At 52.3% G+C, this 17,642-nt stretch overlaps 2 protein-coding genes across 3 annotated transcripts in view; one reads left to right on the top strand and one right to left on the bottom strand.

Moving 5' to 3' along the window:
* The first annotated feature begins 140 nt into the window (after positions 1-140).
* Positions 141-9,834, top strand: TAGLN (transgelin). Of its 2 annotated transcripts, none has more exons than XM_003253191.4 (5): positions 141-1,864; positions 5,404-5,595; positions 5,701-5,878; positions 6,179-6,281; positions 6,601-9,834. In XM_003253191.4, exons 2-5 carry the CDS (start codon positions 5,416-5,418, stop codon positions 6,743-6,745), a joined length of 606 nt encoding a protein of 201 aa, XP_003253239.1. In that variant the 5' UTR covers positions 141-1,864; positions 5,404-5,415; the 3' UTR covers positions 6,746-9,834. The 2 variants fall into 2 exon arrangements, with proteins under 2 accessions (XP_003253239.1, XP_030650662.1); XM_030794802.1 differs by lacking the exon at positions 141-1,864 and adding an exon at positions 1,889-3,242.
* Positions 7,464-17,642, bottom strand: part of PCSK7 (proprotein convertase subtilisin/kexin type 7) — a 27,578-nt gene continuing 17,399 nt past the window's right edge. The window contains exons 13-17 of the mRNA XM_030794803.1: positions 11,273-11,429; positions 10,335-10,429; positions 9,438-9,531; positions 9,052-9,169; positions 7,464-8,729 (exon numbers count right to left, since the gene is read on the bottom strand). Coding sequence (XP_030650663.1) covers positions 8,370-8,729; positions 9,052-9,169; positions 9,438-9,531; positions 10,335-10,429; positions 11,273-11,429 — 824 coding nt within the window. The 3' untranslated portion in view covers positions 7,464-8,369. The remainder of the gene's footprint in view (positions 8,730-9,051; positions 9,170-9,437; positions 9,532-10,334; positions 10,430-11,272; positions 11,430-17,642) is intronic.

The raw sequence follows: 17,642 nt of genomic DNA, 5'->3' as shown, positions 1-17,642 counted from the left end.
CTTGATTCTCCCGTGTTTCCTGTCCCTCTAGCAACAGCATTAATTCAGTAAACATTTACTGGGGCACTGTGCTGGACAGAGGCCGGTTCCTGGAAAAGCCTGTCCCACACCATCCCACCGCAGACATCCCTCCTTACCTGCCCAGGAACAGCAGTCTCTGCCCACCTGGCCCCGCCCGCCAGACTGAGGCTCGCTTCACCTGTGACATGAGCGCCCCCCAGCTCACTAGGCCATAGGCCCAGGCAGTGCTCCCTGATGGGGCGTTTATAATCTGCTCAGCGTGCAGGCCGAGGCAGAAGGGTGATGGAAGCTGGGCAGGCTCCAAGAGGAGGGAGTTTTGATATGTCCCTGAAAGATTTATTTAGAACAGTCAGCTAAGGAGGACATGATTTGGGGGCCAAGGAATCTGGTGAATTCAGAACACAACCAGAGGCCTGCAGGGTCAGGGATGGAGGGGTAGGCTTTCCCCTGGCCAGGGCCCCACTCCTCTTCCTGCTTTTCTTGCAGGTGCCACTGGGAGGTGCTATGGCTGTGCCTCCCCTGGGCTCTGGAGCACATCCGGTCGCAGTGGGCAGAACTGTGGAGGCGGGCCCCTCTTCTGCCAGGCCTGGCAGCCCCCTCCTAGGGCCTTGTTTGGCTAGGGGTGGTGCCGGGTGTGGCAGTGTGTGTGTAGCAGAAAGCGTTAGGTCTTCCCTACCAGGTTCCCTTGCAGGGGAGTGCCACAGCAGGCAGTCCAGGGATCCCACTGTTAGCCTCACCTTTTTTAACCTCCTGTCTCTCCCCAAGATCCCTGAAGCCAGGTACAAGCAAGATGAGAGCCGGTTATCTCCATGGAGTGACAGAGGCTGGTCTGTTTTCCAGGCTGGTAAGGACTGTTTGTAAAGGGAGGAAGGGATGATACCAGCCTCCTGAGCCTCCTGCTCCTTCGTTAGTGTCTCAGGCCCTGCCAGGCCTTAGAGACCCTCTTATTGACACTGCCCACTGGATGGGGACTGGAGTTGGACTCAGCTTCTGCTGAACCCTCAAATCCCAGCCCCAACTAAAGCATATAACTCAAGACCTACCTGAACTGAAAGCTCTTCTCAACCTGAACAGGGTGTTACAATTGAAAGGGTGGGTCTGACCCTCTCCTGCACCCACAGGGGTCAGCAGAGATGCACAGGATCCGCCATTCACCATTCACCATGTGGCCTTGAGGAAGACGCACTCGGGGCCTCAGTTTCCTCATCTGTAAAATGGGGATGTAATTACACCCTCACAATGTAGCTGTGAGTATTCAGTGAGAGCACTGCAAAGGGCCTGGTGTGGAGTAGGTCCTCAGGAAAGCTATGTCCCATCAGAGCTAAAAGCCCCAGGAGGAGAGGGTGGCTGGTTTGTCCCCACAAACCCCTGGGATTCCCGGCTCCCCAGCCCCTTGCCCCTCTCTCCAGCCAGACTCTATTGAACTCCCCCTCTTCTCAAACTTGGGGCCAGGGAACAGTGAAGTAGGAGCAGCCATAAGTCCGGGCAGGGTCCTGTCCATAAAAGGCTTTTCCCGGGCCGGCTCCTCGCCGGCAGCGTGCCCCGCCCCGGCCCGCTCCATCTCCAAAGCATGCAGAGAATGTCTCGGCAGCCCCGGTAGACTGCTCCAACTTGGTGTGTTTCCCCAAATATGGAGCCTGTGTGGAGTCACTGGGGGAGCTGGGGGTGGGGAGCGGAGCTGGCTTCCTCCAGCAGGGAGGGGGCCGAGGAGCGAGCCAGCGGGGGAGGCTGACATCACCACGGCGGCAGCCCTTTAAACCCCTCACCCAGCCAGCGCCCCATCCTGTCTGTCCAAGCCCAGACACAAGTCTTCACTCCTTCCTGCGAGCCCTGAGGAAGCCTTGTGAGTGCATTGGCTGGGGCTTGGAGGGAAGTTGGGCTGGAGCTGGACAGGAGCAGTGGGTGCATTTCAGGCAGGCTCTCCTGAGGTCCCAGGCGCCAGCTCCCTGGCTAGGGAAACTCACCCTCTCAGTCAGCATGGGGGCCTAAGCTCCAGGCAGGGTGGGCTGGATCACTAGCATCCTGGATCTCTCTCAGACCGGGCAGCCCCGGGCTCATTGAAATGCCCGGGATGACTTGGCTGGTGCAGAGGAATTGGTGGTGGAAACCCCCGGGGTGAGAGGGAGGCTCCCCATCTCAGCCAGCCGCATCCACAGGGTGTGTGTAAGACTGCAGGCGCCGGCCGGTTAGGCCAAGGCTCTGCTGTCTGCCCCTCTAGGAGAACCTCCAAGGAGGTGAGGAGTGTGTGAATGCACCTGTGTTGGAGCACGGTGTCCCACTCTGGCGGATCCCCAGGGCCTGAGCAGCAGCGATAGCCCTGCGACAATGTGAAGGGCCACAGAACTCTTGTATTCCACAGTCTGGGGCAAAGTGTGGAGATGCGAGGCCTGTCCTTCCAACAAGCAGCCCCTTCCACTGTCTGACAGTGGGAGGTTACCCCCACTGTAGCAGAGGGGTGGGGGGCGGGTACTGCCAAGGAGGAGCTATGGAGTGATGGGCGGGGCAGGCCTGGGACCCTTGGTCTTTCCCAAAGGGTGATTCCCTTTCGAAGTTGCTATTCCAAAGGTAGCAGTGAGGATGGCACATATTTATGTAGCCGGGCCACTCCTGTTTCGTCTGTGGAGTGGAGAGGAGCCACCCTCCTGCCCTCTCAGACGTCCAGATGTGCTCACTCCTATTTGGGAAGAGAGAAGGGGCACAGCAGCCCTGCAGGGGCCCCTGGCTCTGCTCGTGTTTCTGGGCTTCTGCTGGTAGGGGGTGCCACCTTCCCGTTTGCCCCTGGACTTTCTTTCTCCACTGCCCACTTTCACCCACTGGGCAGCTCAGGGGAGGGATCCTGGCAGGAGCCACAGGGCAGGAGGGTCCAAGCCTGTCCATGCTGTCCTGGGAGTGTCTTGAGACGCCCCTGGGTGGGCCGCCCTGTAGTCATCCTCCTCTCCCCCTCCCCACTGACTCGAAGGCAGGACTGGGGAGGCTCCATCAGAGGACTCTAAAGGATTTCTGGGGATTCTCCACTTTTCGACCCTGACCCAGGAAGAGGAAGGGGAATGATGGTGGTGCTGGGTGGGAGTGGGGATGGTGTGTGCTTCATCCTCCCTCTGACCGAAATCCTAATCTTGTCTCTAGATTTGGGGGCTGCAGCGTTGTGTACCTGTCACCCTTAGCCTTGCTGCTTTGACCTGTATTGTCTGTTCTGACCCTCCTGAGACGGGAAGCTGGGGGTAGGGGACACACTCTCCTTCCTTCCTGTTCCTCAGGAACCCAACAGGGGTGCAGGAGGGGAAGGCAGGCGTGAGGGCAGGGGGAGTGGGGGTAGAAGCAGGGCCAGGGACAGAAGGTGGGTGCCTGTCTGGGATGGTGGTGCAAAGGCTGAGACAGAGGCTGGGGTGGATGGAGACCAGGATGCAGGGCTACCAAAATCACCTGGTCCCAGCTGACTTGGGGGTTTGGACCACAGTTCTTTGTGCAGGAGTCCTTGGGTGGTTGGCGAGCGGGAGTGGGACACACAGGGTGAAGGGAGGGATTGGCTGTTTGTAGCTGAACAGCAGAACAGAGCACTCTGCCTTTGGGGTCTCTGGCATCACTGGCAGAGAGAGGGGTGGCTGGGCCAGGAGCCCACCTCATCCCCAGTGCTCAGAGAACTGGGTCCTCAGAGGTGGTCCCGCCCCCACTTTACACATAAGGAAACAGACGCAAGGAGGAGAGGGATGCCCAATGACGGGTGCTTTGATGAGTCCGTGTGAACGCTGCTGCACGCTCAGGGAATGACTGTGAGAAGGGGGTGGAGGCTGGAGCAGGCAGCAAAGAACTTGACATTTTGAGGTCAGTTTTTCACCCCTTGGTCAAGGGCAGGCTCTCTCCCTGGTCATTACCAGGAGCCTCGCTCTGGGCAGCAAAGAACTGACATTTCGAGAAGCTCTGCTAAGGGCCAGGCAGTATGTGAGGGAGTTCACAGACACCGTCTGTGATAACATAACCCCCACTTCACAGATGAGGAACTCCAGCCCAGAAAAGCTGTCAGCCTGGGAAAGGAAGGGCAGGCATCAGGCTGGGCAGCTGGCCTGGGACCGGTGGGGTGTGATAGTGTTCGCTCTGCTTCCCGCGGGTGGGGTGCCAGTGGGGAGGGGTCTCACCAGAGAGGGAGCCAGGGGAGCACGCTCCTGCCTCCGTCCTCAGACCAGTGTGTCCCTCCCAACCTCTGACCCCTCTGAGGCCAGGGGATGGGTTCGGCTTCCTTTGGTACCTCTTTTGGAAGTCTCTTCAGACAAACACTGGAGAGAAGGCACAGCACCCTAGGGTGACATCAGTGGCCAGGTCAGTTTCCTGTTCCTTTTCCCAGCCACCCCCGTCTGTCTGCTCAGGGACCTACCTGCCTGGCCCGCTCCTGCCGCCACCCCTCTCCATGAGTGGGACTCCTGAGCAGTGCCAGGCCCAGGCCCTCAGGGTGGCAGTTGCTGGATCGGGCCGGGCTTCCCATTCCCTGGCAGGCAGACTCTTGGCTTTGGAAGATCCCTGGGGAACTCTGACTTCTTGGTTACTCAGGCTACTCCGTAAGGGTAGCCTTACGAGAGCGTAAGGGCATGAGGGGAAGTCAATGGGTAGACCAGGTGTCTCTGGTTCCTCTGAGGAAATGCAGCTTCTTTGCCAAGAACTCTTGGGCTTTGGTGGCTTCGTCGCCCTTGCCTGGGGTGGGCGAGTTTTAGTCTCTTCAGCTGCAGACCAGAAGCTGAGCTGACCTGAAAAGAGCTGGAGTTCTGGAGTTCCAGCTTCCAGGCCAGGGCCCGCTTCTGAGTGAGAGTAGGAGGTAATGGTTGCTTGAGGCAGAGGCAGTGAACCCTCACACCCGCAGCTGGACAAATGCACCAGCTGGCTGTATTCTGTGGGGGCAGTGTGGCTTCTGGAAGATCTCTCTAGTGGCTCTGTAGCTGGTCTTGGCAAAGAATGTTCTAGACCAAGGGTTGTCAAACTACAGCTCATGGGCCAAATCCAGCCTGCTGTGTGCTTTTGTAAATAAAGTTTTACTGGAACAAAGCCATGTTCATTTGTTACATATTGTCTATGGCTGCTTTCACACTGCAACAGCAGAGACCATGTGGCCTGCAAAGCCTAAAATATGTTCTGTCTTATCCTTTACAAAAACAGTTTACTGACCCCTGCTCTAGACCTCCAAAGACCTGGTATCCTGTTTCCTGGTGTTCAAGTTCAGAGAGGTGTCTGGAGTAGGGGCTGAGCCTGGTCTGGAAGGGCAGTGCTGTGACAAGTGTCTAGGATGGCCGGGTACCCTGCACAGAGCTAGAAGGCCACCTGGCATGGGTGAAAGCAGAGCTGCTCCCTGATCCTCTGACCCTCTGCCCCTCCCTCCTCCACCCTGGCCTGCTTTAGCTTTCCCCAAACATGGCCAACAAGGGTCCTTCCTATGGCATGAGCCGCGAAGTGCAGTCCAAAATCGAGAAGAAGTATGATGAGGAGCTGGAGGAGCGGCTGGTGGAGTGGATCATTGTGCAGTGTGGCCCTGATGTGGGCCGCCCAGACCGTGGGCGCTTGGGCTTCCAGGTCTGGCTGAAGAATGGCGTGGTGAGTGGCACCCTGGGCTGGGGGGCTGGGGTGTGCCACCCTGTGAGTCCTGGGCCAATCCCTGAGCTGACTGCTAAGGTGCGTCCTATGTCCTATGCCTGGTAGATTCTGAGCAAGCTGGTGAACAGCCTGTACCCTGATGGCTCCAAGCCGGTGAAGGTGCCCGAGAACCCGCCGTCCATGGTCTTCAAGCAGATGGAGCAGGTGGCTCAGTTCCTGAAGGCGGCTGAGGACTATGGGGTCATCAAGACTGACATGTTCCAGACTGTTGACCTCTTTGAAGGTAGAGAGGAAGAAGGGGCTGCGGGAGGAGGTGGGCAGGAGGACAGGGTGCTGGGACAGGAAGAGGGAATTACCAGAATATGCCACAACTAGGGGTGTGCTTGCCCGCACACAGCAGGGATGGGATATGCCGAGAATAACACGCCACGCTTACAGGTCGACTGAGAGGCCTCCTTTGAATTGGGGACAACTCTTGGCCCTGGTTTGGCCATTTTTTTTGTGAGAGACGGGGGCAGGCCCTGGCTTGGAGTCTTGTTTATACGTTCTTGATGTTCGTCTCCTCTCTCCTGTCTTCTCACAGGCAAAGACATGGCAGCAGTGCAGAGGACCCTGATGGCTTTGGGCAGCTTGGCAGTGACCAAGAATGATGGGCACTACCGTGGAGATCCCAACTGGTTTATGAAGTATGTGGCCGCCAGGGAGCTTGGGTCTCCGCATGGAGTGGGAGGTGGCTTGTGCTAAGGAGCTTGCAAGAAGGATTAGGGGAAGCAGATAGCCAAGAAGGGATAAAGTGAGCGTCTGGGATCGGGAATAATGGGTCCTTAATACTCCTTGACCCCTCCCTTTCCACCCTCCTGCGCTCAGTCTCCCTAGCCTATGAGGGAAGCTAGATGAGGGAAAACAAGGGAAACAGGAAGGCAATGGGATTGTGCTAGGATGTAACAGAACGGGTGGAAAACACACAGTTCTACCAAGTCTTTATCCTGGTTCCTCCTCTTCTAGGAAAGCGCAGGAGCATAAGAGGGAATTCACGGAGAGCCAGCTGCAGGAGGGAAAGCATGTCATTGGCCTTCAGATGGGCAGCAACAGAGGGGCCTCCCAGGCCGGCATGACAGGCTACGGACGACCTCGGCAGATCATCAGTTAGAGCGGAGAGGGCTAGCCCTGAGCCCTGCCCTCCCCCAGCTCCTTGGCTGCAGCCATCCCGCTTAGCCTGCCTCACCCACACCCATGTGGTACCTTCAGCCCTGGCCAAGCTTTGAGGTTCTGTCACTGAGCAATGGTAACTGCACATGGGCAGCTCCTCCCTGTGCCTCCAGCCTCAGCCCAACTTCTTACCCAAAAGCATCACTGCCTTGGCCCCTCCCTCCCGGCTGCCCCCATCACCTCTACTGTCTCCTCCCTGGGCTAAGCAGGGGAGAAGCGGGCTGGGGGTAGCCTGGATGTGGGCCAAGTCCACTGTCCTCCTTGGCGGCAAAAGCCCATTGAAGAACCAGCCCAGCCTGCCCCCTATCTTGTCCTGGAATATTTTTGGGGTTGGAACTCAAAAAAAAAAAAAAAAAAAAAAATACATCAATCTTTTCTCAGGCCTGGCTGGCAGAGTTTGATTTGCCCTGGTCACTTTTGTTATGGTTTCAGATCTGCACGGGGGACAGGCAGGCATCTCGGGCTTATATGTGTTCCTGGCTGCCGTCCTCCGAAGGACCCTTCACGTGCCAAGATTCCGGGACGGTCAGATTCTTTCAGAGGAAACAGGCCATAGAACAGGAGAGTGAATCCTGGGGACTGAAGGGAAAAAGGAGCCACTCAGCAGCGTGCAGTGGCTTTGGGGAGACAGAGGAAAGGAGAGATTGCGAGTGGCAGAATTGTTTGGAAGGTTTTTATTTTGGAAAAGCTGTGCAGAAAAAAATTCAAGAAAATGTTGCTGTGAAAAGAGAAAAACAAATCTTAAGCATTAAAAAAAATTCAACCAACTAGCTCAGAAGAGGGGAGAAGGCCAAGGTGAGAGAAGAGTCACAGCCTGTGAGGCAGATAGCTGGCCTCCGGCGGGAAGGCCATTCCCTGAGCACTTGCAGAGGAAGACAGGGTGTTGGCAGGATTGGAGTGCAGTGGCTCCCAAGGCTCTCTCCTCCAACATGGGCATCTGCCATCTGCTCTGCAGTCCTGCCGCAGGATTCCCTAGTGAAGCAGCTCAGGCCTGGGGGAGCCGTGTGTATCCCAGCTGTGCCGGCAGCATCATACCAATTGTGGGGGTGGTGGTGAAGGAGCCAGGGGTTCATTCATGATTGGCTTCTGATCAGGCATCTTGGGAATGGGTAATGGAGGCAGCCGCTTTCAGGACAGACATGTCCAGGGGCTCCTCCCAGCCTCTACCCCGAAGTCCTCTTCCCAAGTGGCCCCAGTGATGTTTCCATTGAGATGCGCTCCTGGCTATGGCAGGCACCTTCTCAACCCCCATGCTTGGGGGACCTAGGCAGCCGGCTTGGCCCAAGAGAGATGAGGATGGAGGCCAACCCAAAGGGGGGCGCCAATCCCCTGTCCAACACCTTCTCACCAAAAGCTCCCGTTTGGCTGGAGGCAGACCCTGTGGCTCTGACCAGATTTCTCTGGCACCGATCCTCTGCCATTTGTATCTTAAGAAGGCCCTCACCCTCTTTGAGTGGAGTCAGAGGATGCCTCAGATTCCAGATGTAAGCATCAGAACTGCTTTCTGTCAAGAGCTCCCTAATTTTGGGAAAGAAGAGCCTGTCCCACACTGTCAGGCCCTGAGGTCAGCAGATCTGCTCCTCCTTCCCGTGCAGTAGGTCTAGGTGCTGATGAGGGCAGTCCAGGGCGCTCTTGTTCTGGGACAGGCTCCAGTCCCTTTGCTCCAGCAGGTCTGGGGCAAGGAGGTCAGAGGTGGTGGGAGGGCCCCTGTTCTCTGTTTCCACTTCATCTGGATCCTTGCTGCTGCAAAGTGGCACTGATTCTAGCTCTGTCCCTTCCTCCTTGGCTTTCCGGCTCCGATGGGGCCAGTGGCAGGGTCCACTCCTACAAACTTGATTGGAAGCCACATTCCTCTGACTCAAATATACTTCCAGCATGTAGTAAACGGTCCAGAAGACGGTGAAACAGCCTACCAGCACCAGGGTCTGGGGCCGAGGCAAACACCTAAGTGAGGCACTGTTTCCCGAAGCCTACAGCCTTTCTCAGCCCAGGACAATGAGCTCAGAAAGTCTTTTTCCTTCTATCGACTGCCTTTTCACCCAAACTATTCCCCCGCCCCGTTCCCCGACAAGGCCTGTCCTGTAAGAGTTAGGCTAGCAGGGTAGGAGCAATGCTATGAAACCACTGCTGGGACCCAGGTCTTCCCAGTCCTTCACTCTGCAGGTCACCGTGAGAAGCACACTAAGAACTCCATCCCCCAGACAGGACAGTCCCATCTACCCGCAGCTTGAATCTTGACCCTAGTACCTTGAGAGTGTTGGGGGTGATGGTGTAACCATCTTCCTCAGGAATTTTCAGCCCCGGTGGGCAGGGCAGGGCGAAGTCATCATGCAGGTATTTTCCACTCATGGCACTCTCTAACAGCCTGTGGAGAAGAAAAGGGGTAAGGATGCCCCACTGACTGTGGTGCCTATACCATCTGCCCTCACCCATCTTCCCACCTTACAGCTGAAGACAGGGAAGCCCCACAGCAAAAAGAAGAGGCCCAGACTGTGAGTTCCCAGCCCGGGGCTCCATCTACCAGCTTGAGGCTGGAGCTGGGAAACACAGCTGGGGTTCAGAGGGCGATGGGCTCCCTAGATGGCCCTTCCCCTGTGAGTGGCCTTCCCTCTGACACATGCGGCTTTACCCACCTTTGTCTGTCCCTGATGTCTACTGGACTCCACACAGAGCCATATAGGGTCAGCTGCCATTGCCGGAGGATGCCGACCTGGAATGACTCATCCCCTAGGGCAGCAAGGGGCAGCTCGTGAGCCACGCCCCTCTGTCAGCCATGCCAAACAGCAGAGGCCCTGCCCCCCCTGCCACCCAAAGGGGCTCAGGCCACATGGTCTGCTCTAGCAGCTGCCTCACTGTGTCCCACTGACCCCAGGTTCTGCAGAAGGGCCTCGCTGGGTGCCCTTAGGGATGGAAAGGGTTGAAAGGCTGTATTCCAAAGCAGAGTCTTGCTTTTCTCTCCCATATTTTGGGGGTTCCGCTGGGATTGGAAAAAATGTCTTTCTACCAAATTAAAGAAAGCTTTGAAAACCACTGGCCTAGCGAATACCTAACTTGACTGGAGGATGGGAGCTCAATTTCCAGTCTATATGCTGATACTGAAGATATTCACAATTCATGGATATTGTGGCCTTCAGTGATATGGTGACCTTCCACAAGTCACCTCAAACCTCTGGGCCAGTTTAAAAAAAATGTTGAAATGAGTCCTGCCCTTACCTGCCTACCGGGGCTGGCCGAAGGATGGTTATACGTAAAAGGACTTGAAATGTGGTTTCGACAAGGACTTTTTGTTGCTATCCTGAGGAGAAATGGATGGGTCACTCCTCCAAGGAATATGAGAGGTAGTATAAATGAACAGTTTCAGATAGCAATGCCCATTTCATGGATGGTGCACACTCTTGGCATCAACCCTCTTGGTCCAATGGCAACCCTATATATTGCACACGGGATACTTTCTGTGGGGACTCTGAGATGCAGAGGGACCAGATAACAAGCAGAAAAGGCAGGGCCTGGTGCGAGGGCACGAGGCTCACCGACATCCCTGACGACAAGCCTGTAGGTCCCTCGGGCTCTCTCTCCCCAGCATCGCACAGTGGAGAAGGTCCAGTCATCGAAGCCGTTGGGATCCCTGAGGAAAGAACACAGCAGAAACAGGTGGAAGGCGTGGACCAGAGAGCTGACCTTCCCCCAGCAACACTTTCTTACTGTAGTAGCCCTGGAAAGAACTTGGGAGGGTGCCACGAGGGCTTCTCAGGTGCCCCTTGCCCCTGGGGTCTCATGGAAGGAGGAACTTGTATTAACGTGGTGTGGTGGAAAAAGCAAGCATGGAGCCCACACAGGCTTGGAGTCCCACGGATCTAGGTTTATTCTTATTCTCTTGGGCACTTACTAGCTCCATGACTTGTTTTCTTTTTTTTCTTTTTCTTTTCTTTTCTTTTTTTTTTTTTTTTTGGAGACAGGGTCTCACGCTGTTATCCAAGCTGGAGTGCAGTGGCATGATCACAGCTCACTGCAGCCTTGACTTCCTGGGCTCAAGTGATCCTCCCACCTCAGTCTCCTGAGTAGCTGGGACTATAGGCCTGTAAGGCTAATCTTTAAATTTTTTGTAGAGACAGGGTCTCACTTTGTTGCCGAGGCTGGTCTTGAACTCCTGGCTTCAAGTGATTCTCCTGCCTTGACCTCTCAAAGTGCTGGGATTACAGGTGTGAGCCACCACGCCCAGCCACTTTCCTCATTTGTAAAAGGAGGTTACAAAGTCTAATCTAGGGGGTTCTTAGAAGGATTAGAGAATGTGTATGTGAGGTGCAGGGCCTAGCACTTGAAGAAGGCATGTGATGAAAGGCTTCCAGCCGCCAAGGATAGCCGGTGCCACAGTAGTTTAGGACAGTGCCAGGATCCACTTCTCCCATTTCTTTTCCTTGGAAAGGCCCTTGCTGAAAAGGTTGCTCAGGTCTCTGGCGGGTGTACATACGAGTCCATACTGCGGGGGGCGCCGATGAGGGACATCATGCCGCTGGGGCAGAACAGCTTCAGCTCCAAGCTGCCGCGCCGTGGGTGAGTGATGGAGACTGTCACTGCCACATGCTCCAGGGTCTTCAGCCCCGACATCTCCAGGTCCATCCTGCTGACTGGAAAGTCAGGCTGGGCAGCTGGGAAACCAGCCCACAAACACACCTTCACTTCACCCCCAGGTACACAAAGACACACGCTCACTGAAGCCACATACAAACATCTACGGCAACCCTAACTGGGACCTCGCCTATACTAGTAAATGGAATGGAGTTGCTGCTCTCAAGTTTACAACGTAGCTTCGAGTCTAGTTGGGAAGACAACACATACCCAAGACACAGTATAAGAATCCAGTAGAGCAACCTCAATCATTCATTCATCCAAAAAATTATTTACTGGGTACCTCCTACAGTACCCAGGCACCGTACTAGATGCTGGGAATATAAAGATAAGATGGGCATGGTCCCTGTCTCCTACCTGCAAGTGGAAAATGATATGGCATGGGAAATATACATAATTGATAAGGGAAGAGAAGTCAGATGGGTTTAGGCACCCAGCAGTGAGACACACTGAAGGAAATGGATACAGATTGGTAGAGAGGGTTGGTAGAGGGCATTCTAGGCAGTGGAAAAGGCGTGAACAAAGACGAAATGCACACATCTCACTGAAGACGATGCACAGTTAATTTTTAAAAAATGCTGGTGGATAAATTTCAATGAAATTATGTGAGTGAAAAAAACAATCTCAAAAGAAGCATATAGCCGGGCGTGGTGGTGTGCACCTGTGGTCCCACTACCAGGGAGGGTGAGGTGGGAGGATTGCTTGAGCCTGGGAGGTGGAGATTGCAGTGAGCCATGCTCATGCCACCACACTCCAGCCTGGGTGACAGAACAAGACCCTGTCTCAAAGAAAAAAAAAAAAGAAAAAGGATGCATAGCACACAATTCCATTTACGTGATGTTAATTGAAGTAACATACCTGCAGTGATAGATAATAGATAAATGGGTGCCAGGGGACAGGGACAGGGGAGGGGATGGGTGTGGCCAGAAAGGGGTAACACAAAGGAGTCTTGTGATAATGGAATGCTTCCAGATCTTGGTTGTGGTGGTAGTTATGCAAGGCTAGATGTGGTACAATTGCATATAGCTACACACGCACATATACAAATATTGACAGCATGTATATCTGGTGAACTCCGAATAAGCTCTATGGATTGTACCAATGTCAATTTCTTGGTTTTGATATTATACTTTAATTGTGTGAAACATTAAGACTGGGAGAAGGGTGCATGGGACTTCTCTTGTACATTTCTTTGAAACCTCCTATAAATCTACAATTATTAAAAAAACAAAACAAAACAAATAAACTACTGAAGAGGAAGACTCAACTGGGGACTATTAAGAAATTAGGCTGTAATGAGAACGATTCTTTTTTTTTTTTGAGACAGAGTCTCTGTTGCCAGGCTGGAGTGTAGTGGCATGATCTTGGCTCACTGCAACCTCTGCCTTCCGGGTTCAAGCGATTCTCCTGCCTCAGCTTCCCAAGTAGCTAGGACTACAGGTGCATGCCACCATGGCCACCTAATTTTTGTATTTTTAGTAGAGATGGGGTTTCACCATGTTGGCCAGGATGGTCTTGATCTCTTGACCTCATGATCCACCCGCCTCGGCTTCCCAAAGTGCTGGGATTACAGGCGTGAGCCACTGCACCCGGCCGAGAACAATTCTTTTTTAAGCACCCGTTCTTTCTTTCTTTTTTTTTTTTTTTTGAGATGGACTCTTGCTCTGTTGCCAGGCTGGAGTGCAGTGGCGCGATCTCGGCTCACTGCAAGCTCCGCCTCCCGGGTTCCTGCCATTCTCCTGCCTCAGCCTCCTGAGTAGCTGGGACTACAGGCACCCGCTACCATGCCCGGCTAATTTTTTTTTTTTTTTTTTGTATTTTCAGTAGAGACGGGGTTTCACCATGTTAGCCAGGATGGTCTTGATCTCCTGACCTTCTGATCTGCTCGCCTCGGCCTCCCACAGTGCTGGGATTACAGGCGTGAGCCACCGCACCCGGCCTTAAGCACCCTTTCTTCCATTAATTTATTCCAGGCCAGGCATGGTGGCTCACTCCAGTAATCCCAGCACTTTGGGAGGCTGAGGCAGGAGGATAACTTCAGCCTGGGAGACATCATCTTTACAAAAAATAAAAAAATTAGCTGGATATTAGTGTTAAGTACCTGTAGTCCCAGCTACTCAGGAGGTTGAGGGTGGGAGCATGGCTTGAGCCCAGGAGGTTGAGGCTGCAGTGAACCATGACTGTGCCTCTGCACTCTAGCCTGGGCAACAGAGTGAGACCCTGTCTCAAAAAAAAAAAAAATTATTCCAATATGCAAAGCAGAGTGCAATACCTTCAGTTTACAGACACAGTAGCTCAGAGAGGCACTGAAAGTAGGGGCTGGGTAACTAGGGTGGGAAGGGCTTTAAAGATTGTTTTAAATAAGCAACTAAGAGCTATTATAGATGACTGAGCAAGGACAGGGGTGTTTGTTGGTTTGTTTGTTTGTTTGAGACGGAGTCTAGCTCTGTCACCCAGGCTGGAGTGCAGTAGCTAGATGCTTGGCTCACTGCCACCTCTACCTCCTGGGTTCAAGCAATTCTCCTGCCTCAGCCTCCCAAGTAGCTGGGATTACAGGCGCGTGCCACCATGCCCAGCTAATCTTTGTAGTTTTAGTAGAGACGGGGTTTCACCGTGTTGGCCAGGCTGGTCTCGAACTCCTGACCTTAGGTGATCCACCTGCCTTGGCCTCCCAAAGTGCTGGGATTACAGGCGTAAGCCACCACACCCTGCCTCATTTTCTATAATTCCATCTGTCACCTCTTCAAGGCCAATGTCCCATTTCTTTGAAAACAACCTCTCTCCTTCCACTTTCCCCACTCTCTTCTTGACCCCCTCATTTTCCCACAACCCCTCAAGCTCCTTTCTCCTAACTGGCTGAGAATCCATGGCTCATCCAACATGTGTGTTTACATTCTCAAGCTCCCTTCGCTTTCTTGTCCTTTCACAGCAATAGTTGGCAAAAGTCAAACACTGGCTCAGCCTGATTATCCATCTTCTTGGCTGGACCTTTTTGCTAGCACCTTTCCTACTACAAATGAAAAACAAAAACATATAAACCCTTTCTCAACTCTTCACTTCCTTCCACCTATCAGTGTTAAGAGCATGGGCTCTGGAGCCACCTGGCTTGGGTTCTAATCCCAGCTCTGCCACTTACGAGCTGTGAGAACTGTTTCCTCATCTGTAAAATGGGGCCAGTAACAGCACCTACTTCATAGGGTTGAGAAGAGGATTAAATAGTTAATATACCTAAAGTGTTCAGAACGGTACCTAGCTAATGTTAAGGCTACATATGTATTATTTATTGTCCTTTATTGTCAAAATTCTTGAGAAAGCTGTTTAGATTCACGATGGCTACTTCTTACCTTCCCAATTGTTCTTGACTTTTCTATCAAAATAGTATGCATAAATTTAAATGTAAGTTGGCGCTAGAGTGCCTATAATGAAAAAAAACAATTCCCTACCACCTTTGTCATCTACTCCCCAGAAGCAAACTTTTTTTTATTGTTTTAAATTGTTTTCTTCTGGGATCTACTTTTGTGTTTCTAAACAGTAAGCATTATGGATATTTCATGGCTTATCAATTTGAGACATTATGTGTTGACTTTCATTTATGGCAGATGAGAATCTAACAAATCATGCCCACACCTTTTCCCCAATTGTCATCCCCTCCACATTCACAAAATAATTACATCACAGTTTTTTTTTTTTTTTTTTGAGACAGAGTCTTGCTTTGTCGTCAGACTGGAGCGCAGTGGCGAGATCTCAGCTCACTGCAACCTCCGCCTCCCAAGCTCAAGCCATCCTCCCACTTCAGCCTCCCTAGTAGCTGGGAACTGTAAGTGTGCACCACCACGCCCAGCTAATTTCTGTATTTTTTTTTGTAGAGACAAGGTTTTGCCATGTTGGCGAGGCTGGTCTCGAACTCATGAGCTCAAGCGATCTGCCTGCTTCAGCCTCCCAAAGTGCTCGGATTAGAGGCATGAGCCACTGTGCCCGGCCGCCAGTTTCTTCGAGAAGCCTTCCCTTTCTTCCCTTTCTTCCCTAGTGGCAGGAGACATCTCTCTGCTGTGCTCTCAAAGCACCTGTGTTGTCCCTGTTGCAGTGCCTGTAACAATGCACTATGCCTGTAAACCTGTCTTCCCTACCAGGTTGTGAGCTCGTTGAAGGCAGGAATTGTGTCTTATCCCCAAGTCTCTAGAACTTAATACAGTGCCTGGGATGAAGCAGGCCTCGAATATTTGTAGAATGAATGAGTAAGTCGATTGAGAGATATTTCACAGAAAACAACAAAAGATTAAAATTGCAAGGCAAAGGGCTGGGGAAGACCTGGGAAGAGGCGAGGGATATTAGAGGGAGGAAAAACTCTTGAGTTTCAAGTCTGGGGGCCTAGGGAATGGTGATGGCACTGACATAAATGCGAAAATCACTGACATAAATGGGAAAATCACTGACATAAATGGGAAAATCTTAGAAAGCAAGCCAGCTTTTGAGAGGTGATAGATCTAAAATTTTCTACATGTTAAGTGTACTGTATTGGTGGAATATGAACAGCACACAGTGATTTAGGAACAGAAAGATGATGGAAAATATTTATGGCATAGTTAGAGGAGAGCATTGATGTGGCAGAGAAGGGGCTTACAGGAGAGAATTGACGTGTTATGGAACAGAATAGAATCCCAAAAGGAGTGCTTGTCTGCGTTCGCAGTGTACAGTGGCATGCTACATCCATTTACTTCTTGGTGTGGATGGGGACTTGGGTGGCAGTGCAAATGAGTACACTAGAACTCTCTCTACCAGAATTAAATGAGTTAATGCATTAAATGAGCTAATGCTGAGAACAGTGCTTGGCACATAAAAAGCATCTTATTATTTGGCCTTTGGTAAATTGGAATGTTTTTCAATAGTCACTCTCTGTCCCAGAAGATGCCAGGGTTCTATTTGCCCATAATCTTTTTTTTTCTTTTTTTTTTGAGACGGAGTCTTGCTCTGTCACCAGGCTGGAGTGCAGTGGCATGATCTCTGCTCACTGCAACCTCTACCTCCCAGGTTCAAGCGATTCTCCTGCCTCAGCCTCCCGAGTAGCTGGGACTACAGGAGCCCGCCACCATGCCCAGCTCATTTTTTTGTATTTTTAGTAGAGACGGGGTTTCACCATGTTGGCCAGGATGGTCTCGATCTCCTGACCTCGTGATCTGCCCGCCTCAGCCTCCCTAAGTGCTGGGATTACAGGTGTGAGCCACCGTGCCTGGACTATTTGCCCATAATCTTATGGAAGCTATGCTCTAGTTTCTATCCTTTCCACTGGTGAAGGATCAGAATAAGAGATTTAGGTCGAGGACTCATTTGTGGAGAGGTGGTAGCTAAGGTCATAAACATAGCTGCACTGTCAAGGAGGATGATGGAGACTGAGGAAAAAGTCAGGAAACAAGCTTTAGAAGACACTCACAGTTCAGGAGTATGAAACAAGTACCTCAGGCAGAGAAGGGAGAGGAGGGCTATGGAGCCAAGAAGGCCACAGAAGCTACAGGAGGAGAGAAGTTGCAACGAAGCCCTCATTAATAGGGTCAGAGCGACAAGAATGTTAAAAAGGATGAACTCTGAACCAGCCCCTGAACCGGTGAGGAAAGGGGCACTATGAGTAAGAAAGCAAGTCTTCAGTGGCAGAGGGAGTGTGTGACAAAGGGGAGAAATTGCTTCAGTTCATTCATTTGAAAAGTTTCCCGGTGGAGGTGGCAGGGACTTGCATTTGAAGGCAGAAAGGAAGAATCAGCAGAGAGGGAAATGTTGGTTAAAGAGGGAAGACCTGGAAAAGAGAAGGAACAGGACTCACTGCATAGGCAGAGGCTGAGCCAGTATCCTCAAGACTGCAAACGACAACAAAAGGAGAGGTGCAAGTGGGTGTTCAGGCACCTTCCAATCACAGACTCTCTGAGTGTGAATAACACACTCCTCCAGAGCCCCACTCTCCCTCCTACCCTCAGGTAGAGATTTCAGACCAGTGTCAGATCTAAAAACCCCAAGAGGCCCCAATCCCCTCTCCCTCATAACCTCCTGTCAGTGGGGAGAGAGAAAAATCAGTCTTGCTCTTTAGCAGCACTTCTCAATATGGTAGCCCTTAGCCATACATGGCTATCTAAATTAAAATGAAGTATAATAAAAGTAAAATTTAGCTCCTTAGTCATACTAGCCTTATGATTATTATTATTATTATTTGAGATGGAGTCTTGCTT

The sequence above is a fragment of the Nomascus leucogenys genome, chromosome 15, assembly GCF_006542625.1.
Source record: "Nomascus leucogenys isolate Asia chromosome 15, Asia_NLE_v1, whole genome shotgun sequence".
NCBI classification, from domain to species: Eukaryota; Metazoa; Chordata; class Mammalia; order Primates; family Hylobatidae; genus Nomascus; species Nomascus leucogenys.
The sequence above is the reverse complement of the archived record's forward strand: the minus strand, read 5'-3'. Positions and strand labels throughout refer to the sequence as shown.